A 7,719-nucleotide genomic window follows, 5' to 3' on the forward strand; every position below is an offset into this window, starting at 1 on the left:
CGGTGAGGCTCTGTCCCTGCAGTGAGGCTCTGTTCCTGCAGTGAGGCTCTGTCCCCGCAGTGAGGCTCTGTCCCCGCAGTGAGGCTCTGTCCTGGGAGTATGTGGCAGCCACGTCCACTGTGGGTCCTGAGGCCCCGCGTACGACAGCAGTGGCTTTCACCCAGCCGACCTCACCGCCGCGTCACTGCAGCTGTGGGCTGTGGGGCACTGTCGCCAGCATCAGGCCATCACGCTGGAGACACACCTTGGGTGTCTGTGCTGAAGTCAGTTCACAAAGCCCCTGATGTGCCCTCGGGCCTTGTGATAAGTCCCGTCAGGGCGGTGGTGGCGCAGGCCTGCCTGGTGCGGGCCCTTGCCTGACAGCCACCACCCCTCCTTCTCCACCCTGTGCTCTGAGCATCCTGGCGTGGATATCCTCAGGCCAGGCAGCACCCTGCTTTCTCTTCCCACCCTTCCTGCTGAGTTCACCTCCTGGCCACCCAGGGGACCCGGGCAGCTGTGCAGGCCAGGCTCGCCTTCCCTCACCCTCCTCGGAACGCAGGGCAGATTCAGACCCCGCCTTTAGCTTAGTCGACTGCTTGCCCCTTCCGACTCTGTGGCATTTGAATACTGTGCCCAGGAGAGAGATGACCTTGTTGGGGGCAGCGTGCCTCTCTCGGCCCTGCACACTGTGACAGATGGGTCCAGGAGCTGGCCCAGCCACGGGTCCTGAGGGCCTGCCTGTCCTGGAGGAAGTCAGCCAGCGTGCTCCTGAGAGGCAAGGCTGGTGAAGCCACATCTGACATCCTCTGGGGTGGGGTCAGGAGGGACCTTGGGGAAGCACATCCTGGTGGACAGGGTGGGGGGTCAGAGACAGAGAGGAAGACCTTCAACAGGACAGACTGACCCAGTGACTGTCACAGGGGCTACCGCTGATTCCACAGTGAATCAGAGGTGAGGACAGGGCAGGGCTCAGCTCTGCTGGTCCAAGGGTCCCTGAGTCATACTAGACTCCATGGCACCTGACGACAGGTGTCTTAATCCACTCTGGTTGTGTTTAAGCAGCTTCTTAGGCACAGTGGCGGTGAGGACGTGTCAGAGCGGTATTATCACTGGTATTTAGGACTTGACGGTACCTCCTGACAGACATGTGTCAGAGCTTCAGATCAGGCCTGGAGTAGAGCTCCAGAAGAAGCCAACTGGAATCCCTGTCTCTTGGCCGAGTGTTCATAGCAGGAAATAGAAGTGCAGCCCGTTCAGAGCTCCCGGGCTGGCTGCCGGCCTCGGTGGTGACTGCAACCCTTCAGAGGGGCTCTCGAGCTCATTCAGGTCGGTCACACAGCTGCCCAGGTCGCTGCAGAATGGTCGCTGCTTCTCAAGAGGCTTGCTGGCCACAGCCGCCCCGGGGTCCAGGCTCAGTGTGGCCCCTTGCCTCACGCTTGGCCTCGCTGTGTGCGGGAAATGTAATTTAAATTTAACATTTATCCAATTAAAATATTAGTGTTTTCATAGAAATATAAACTTTAACTATTTAATAAAATATAGTATTTTAATACACTAGAGCTAAATGTTGTTCTCCATAATAAGCCATTTAATGTTCTCAGCATTTTATTTCATCTTTAATAAAGGGTAACACATATTATAGAATCGTTTGCCAGACAGTCAGAAAAGAGGATGAACTGCATAGGTCGTACTCAGTTTATAATGAGGGAGGGAGCTACTGAACTGGTAATCCTGCTTCAGAAGCAGATTTAAGGAATGAAACCGTGTATGTTGGTTGAGTAAATAAATTTGAAATAAATTTAATAGGCATAAAGCTGGCCAGTTTCCTACAGGGCAGTCAAATGCTAATCTCTGGGGAGCTTTTATTAAACAGCAAAGTCAGATTTCTTCTGGAGGTTGATTCCCGAGGTGATGGCATAATCCTTGAAGGCACCTGCCCGCAGCACCGCGGTCTGACTGAAACGACGTGCCTTCCTCCTCGATCCGTGCAGGTTTTCAGAACTGTCTGTTGATGTATCCAGGGAGCAGTAATGTGAGCATCCCCCTCTGCCAGAAGGCACATGCTACCCTATTTTTAGAGAGCTCCTTGGAAATGCTTGTGAGGGACTCACAAATGATTGTCATCCCTGTTGCCCCACAGTAATCCTTTCCAGGTTTAATTCTGTCGCCATGATGAGAGTCCACGGTCTGTGTTTGGCTCTCAGAGATGGTCCAAGCGCTCTGTGCAGATGGCCATCACTGGGTGCCTTCTAATATAGAGAAGTGGGAGCACTTCAGGTGCCTTGGGATAAAAGATAACTCCGGTACAGACTCTTATGAAATATGTCTCCATTAGAGGTCCATTTTTGAAGATTCTTGACATGCAAGGCCAACCCACGCGTTTATTATCTTGTACGTGGCGGTGGAGTCTGACCACTCACAGCTGACCCTCCGGCGGGCTTTCAGAGGCTGTAAGCTGCACGGGAGGAGAACGCCCATCTTTCTCCCATGAAGTAGTGGGTGGGTTTGAACGGCTTGTCTTTGAGTTGGCAGCACAGTTCCTTACCACAAGGCACCAGAGCTCCCTCATGATGTTAGTTATAGACATACGTTGGTAAGACTGCTTTCCCCCCAAACCCTGCAATACTGGAAATGCTTGATGATTCAAGAAACCTCCCACCGTGTGTGTGCGGGGGAGAGACTGCCCGTGAATCTTCCTGGGCATTTAGATCAGACCCGCTGGGCCGCTCATTTGCCATGAGCTGAGAGACACCCTCCAGATTCCCGTCTTCAATGTGTAACTCAACTGCCCTGCACTGAAGGCTACCTGTCATACCTGCCAGCCCAACGGCGCTAAGACAGTGGCTAGAAAAGCCCATTTCCCACCATAGCTATCCAATCTGTATTAAATCAATGCAAAGCCAATACTTGGAGAAGCTGGACTTTATGAGGAAGACTGGGCCATCAGGATTGGAGGACCACTCATCAGTGATGAGTCCTTTATGCAGAAGATACAGCCTCGCAGAAAGTGAAGGAGCCGTGAAACACTTGCTGCAGACCATACACTGCAGCCTTCTGTATGGATTACATCCCAGCATCAGGAAAACAAAAATACTCATCACTGGACCAGCATCATGCTAGATGGAGAACAGACAGAAGTTGTTGACCATTCCATTTTCCTTGGGCTCACAGTCAGCACCCAGTCACCACAGTCAAAAAATCAGAAGATGTGGTGCACTGGGGAAATCCACCTAGGAGCTCTTTAAATGCTAAAGAGCAAGGCTGTTAGTTTAAAGACTAAGGTGCACCTGACCCAAGTCATGATCCTTTCAGTTGCTTGTCGGTCCCTGAAAGTCAGACAGTGAAGAAGACTCGATGCCTTTGACCTGTGATGCTGGTCCGAGTGTTGAGTATGTCATGGCTGCTACCAGAACAAACCAGTCTGTCCTGGAAGAACTGGAGCCAGGATGCTTCTAACAGGCAGGCAGGGTGAACCCGTCTCACACACTGTGGCATGCTGTCAGAAGGGGCCAGTCTTTGGAAGATGACATCAGGCTGGGACAGGTGGACGGTCAGAGGAAGGCCCTCGACAAGATGGCTTGAGAAGTGATTTTAATGTGATTGGAATGGACAGTATACATAGATCCACATGTGTACAAGCACGTGCGGGTGTGTAGAAAGAGAAGGCAGGACGATGAACTCAGATCTGAATACGTGCCTTCATATAACCTTCGTATTAGGGCTGCATTCTCCCTGTTTTCCTAATCTTTTCCAGTTAAACTTTTGAAGCTACTGAAACCAGAAATAATTCTCCAGTTTGCAGTGCATTCCAGAAAGAAATGACTCAAACCCCGGCTATTTTTGAGTGTCCCCCGAGGGCCAGCACAGAGGGTGTGGTGTTCACAGCCCAGAGTGGGGCCAGATGACGCCCTGTGCTGAGGGCCACCCTGTTAGTATTTCCTTGGCTGGCTGCTGACGTCACATGGGGCCCAGGCTGTCCCAGCTGGGGACCTGGGGTGCCCCTGATGTGTGGGGAAAGGCCATTAGGGGGCTTAGGACCTGAGGGGCCCTCGGGATTCTCGGGAGTTTGGATGCAGCGTGGGACCTTATTTCCATGCTGGAATCCACACATGTGGCAGCTCCAGAGCCCCTGGGCCCGTCTCTGACTGCACACTGGGGTCCCCTGGGAGCCTCTAAACATAAACACTGTTGCCAGGACCCTGCCCACGGCTGGCTGAGGCAGACTTGGGCCGGGGCCACAGCAGCTGTCATTTGCACAAGTCAGGTTAGTCTGATGTGCCTGGACTTAGGCACCTACGGCTGGGCCCAGTCCTCAGCTTACCTGAACCCCAGGCCCTTCTAGCCGTGCGTTCCAACAGAGCCCCTCAGACAAGCTCCTTCCTGGCCGTGTCCCTAGCGGTTACTAGGCCAAGAGAGGCCTCTTCAGCCCTGAGACTGAGGGGTCCAGCGCCGTGTTGGTGCCGCTGGTCGCTGGCTGGGTAGTGACTGCTTCTTGTTGTCATGGACCGAGGTGGTCAGCCCGTCATCTGACAACTGTCTGCTTTGACCAGCAGGGCGCACAGATCATAGTGTTTCCAGAAGACGGCATCCACGGGTTCAACTTCACCAGAACGTCCATTTACCCGTTTCTGGACTTCACGCCATGCCCGCGGTCGGTGCGGTGGAACCCATGCCTGGAGCCCCACCGGTTCAATGACACGGAGGTACGTGAGGGTCCCAGCTTCCTGCTCTGTGAACAGGGCACGTGCCAACAACCCCGTTGGGCCAGAAGCCGCGGGAGCGTTCTCCAAGACTGCGGGGAGCCTGAGGACCCCGGAAATGAAGCTCATGAACCAGTCCAGGAGGAGTGCTGCTGGGACGCGGCGGCCACTCAGCTGGGCTGCTGCTGGTGCTGGTGGTGGTGGTGGTGGTGGTGCTGGTGATGCTTGTGGTGGTATGGTGGTGGTGCTGGTGATGGTGGTGCTGGTGATGTTGCTGCTGGAGGTGGTGGTGCTGGTGATGTTGCTGCTGGAGGTGGTGCTGGTGATGTTGCTGCTGGAGGTGGTGGTGCTCGTGGTGGTATGGTGGTGGCGGCACTGGTCATGGTGCTGTGTGTCAGATCCAACTCAGAAACTCCATTTCTAGGAATTTTATCTTACAGTAAAACTTGGGTATGTTTACAAAGATGGGTATAAAGATAATTCATTGAAACACTTCTCCTAATTGTAGTTATTAGGTGCTGTTGAGTCGGGTATGACCCATAGCAGCCCTGTGGACGCTGTCCTGTCCCGTGCCACCCTCACGTCTGACGCACTAGAGCCCCTTGGGGCCGTGACTGCTCATAATAGCAGAATTTTCTTTCAGGTTGATTTAGAGATGTTAGTGTCCAGTGTGCGAAGCAGAGGACGGTGGTGACGTGGTGAGAAACCCTGCCGCGGGTTTCTGACCACAGGTCGCACAGGAGGAGGTGGCCCGTCCATCTCTCAGAGCTGCTGGTGAATTTGAACTGCCTGCCTGTGGGGTGACAGGGCAGCTCCTGACCACCAAGCCACCAATGCATGCTCCTAAAAACCACAGGGTTGGACGGGTGAGCACCCGCCTTCCCGGGGGCCACCTCGCCCTCCTTGCCCGGCAGTTTGGCGTGGTGGGCGTCCGCTGTGCTCGTCTGTGTATGCTGCGTCACCACACCCTCTGTTTTGCGTGCTGTACACTAACATTTTTAACTTTGGTGGTGGTGGTGGTGTGTGCTGTCAAGTCCTATCTGTCTGGCACAGGAAGAGACGCCTCATTCTCTCCAGTGAAGCGTATGGTGGATTCGAACTGCACTCCTTTGGGATTGCAGCACAGCTTCTTGCCACTAGGCCACCAGAGCTCCCCTAAAATTAACTTTTAAAAAAATGTTGCTATTATACAGAGCAGGATTTTAATGAATGTCCTTATATGCGCATCTTTGTTAACATGCCATAGATTTACTATAAAGTTCCTAGAAATGGAGTTTCTCAAATGATATACAAATTGTAAGTTATTTTTCAAAGTGCCAAGCTTCCCCTTCAAAGGCATTGGTGTCCACTTGGTGTCCTTTTTGTGTCCCCTTGAGTCCCTTCTGGCCTAGAGGGACAGCAGGCCAGCGCAGAGTGGCCTTGGGCTTCCTGGGCTGTATGGAAGCCGAGGGGCAGGTTGCCAGGCCACCCCCACCCAGCCAGCACAGGCTGTTGCCTCTGACGTGTCCACCTTTGGACGTAGCAGCCAAGCGCATGGTCACTGCCTGTTCTCTCACCAGCCGGTCAGTAGAACACGGAATCGGTCTTGGCATTTTGGGCAGTCAGTCTGAAGCTGGAAAATCCCACGACGTCATTGTTATTCTCATTTCCATTACGAGCGAGACAGGACACCTTCTCCAGGGTTTGCGGCCATCTGTGTGGATTCTCTGGCGAGTCCGCATTCAGATCCTTCGCGTCCAGCGGTGGTGGCCTTCTCTTCCCGTCTTACAGTCGTCGTCACTGTTGTATCTCAGGCGTGTGACATGGAAACCACCAGGTAAGAGTCCGGATGTTGACGGGCGGTTTCTGTCCCCTCCTTCCCCAGGTCCTCCGGCGCCTGAGCTGCATGGCCCTCAGGGGGGACATGTTCCTGGTGGCCAACCTGGGGACAAAGGAGCCCTGTCAGCGGGCCGACCCCGGGTGCCCTCGCGACGGCAGGTACCAATTTAACACAAACGTCGTGTTTAGGGCCGACGGGACCCTAGTGGCCCGCTACCGCAAACACAACCTGTACTTCGAGGCGGCTTTTGACAGCCCTCCGCAGGTGGACCACGTCACCTTTGACACACCTTTCGCCGGCAAGTTTGGTGTCTTCACCTGCTTTGACATCTTGTTCCGGGAGCCTGGCATCCGCCTCCTCGAGGCCTCGGGGGTGAGGCACATGGTGTACCCCACTGCCTGGATGAACCAGCTCCCGCTCCTGGCCGCTGTCCAGATCCAGCAAGGCTTTGCCGTGGCCCTGGGCATCAACCTGCTGGCGGCCAACGTCCACCAGCCCTCCCTGGGCATGACCGGCAGCGGCGTGCACACCCCTCAGCGCTCCTTTTGGTACCATGACATGGACAGTCCCGGGGGGCACCTGATCGTTGCCCGGATAGCCAGAGACCCCGTGGGCATCCACGGTGCAGAGGACACGACAGCTGAGCCGGGTCCGACCCACGCAGAGTTCCTGAAGCTCGTGACTAGCGCCCCGTTCTGTGAGAAGGATGCCCAGGCAGTGCACTGTGGGGGCGCCCCTGGGCAGAGCACGGACGATGTCCCCACCTTCCACGCCACAATGATGTATGACAACTTCACGCTGGTCCCCGTGCGGGGCCGGGAAGGCCAGCTCCGCGTGTGCGCCCCCGGCCTCTGCTGCTCCCTGCTCTACCGCAGGCCCCACGTGTCCCCCGAGCTGTACGCCCTGGGGGTCTTCGACGGGCTCCACACTGTGCACGGCACCTACTACGTGCAGGTCTGCGCCCTGGTCAAGTGCGGTGGGCCCGGCCCTGACACCTGCAGGCAGGAGGTCACACAGGCCGAGGGGCTCTTTGACTTCCACCTCTGGGGCAACTTCACCACGTCCTATGTCTTCCCCCTGTTCCTGACCTCAGGGGTGACCCTGGGGACCCCCGACCAGATCGGCTGGGAGAAGGGTCAGTACTTCATGAGGAAGAGTGGGCTGTCCTCAGGCCTGGTCACAGCGGCTCTCTATGGGCGCGTGTACGACAGGGACTAG

The 7,719-nt window shown here is 55.3% G+C and overlaps 1 protein-coding gene across 1 annotated transcript in view; it reads left to right on the top strand.

Moving 5' to 3' along the window:
- The window catches only part of BTD (biotinidase), a 9,539-nt gene extending 1,820 nt beyond the window's left edge, over nucleotides 1-7,719 (top strand). Inside the window, exons 2-3 of the mRNA XM_006883329.1 lie at nucleotides 4,536-4,685; nucleotides 6,547-7,719. Coding sequence (XP_006883391.1) covers nucleotides 4,536-4,685; nucleotides 6,547-7,719 — 1,323 coding nt within the window. The remainder of the gene's footprint in view (nucleotides 1-4,535; nucleotides 4,686-6,546) is intronic.

This window comes from Elephantulus edwardii, unplaced genomic scaffold (genome assembly GCF_000299155.1).
Source record: "Elephantulus edwardii isolate Elephantulus edwardi_28Jun2011 unplaced genomic scaffold, EleEdw1.0 scaffold00027, whole genome shotgun sequence".
NCBI classification, from domain to species: domain Eukaryota; kingdom Metazoa; phylum Chordata; class Mammalia; order Macroscelidea; family Macroscelididae; genus Elephantulus; species Elephantulus edwardii.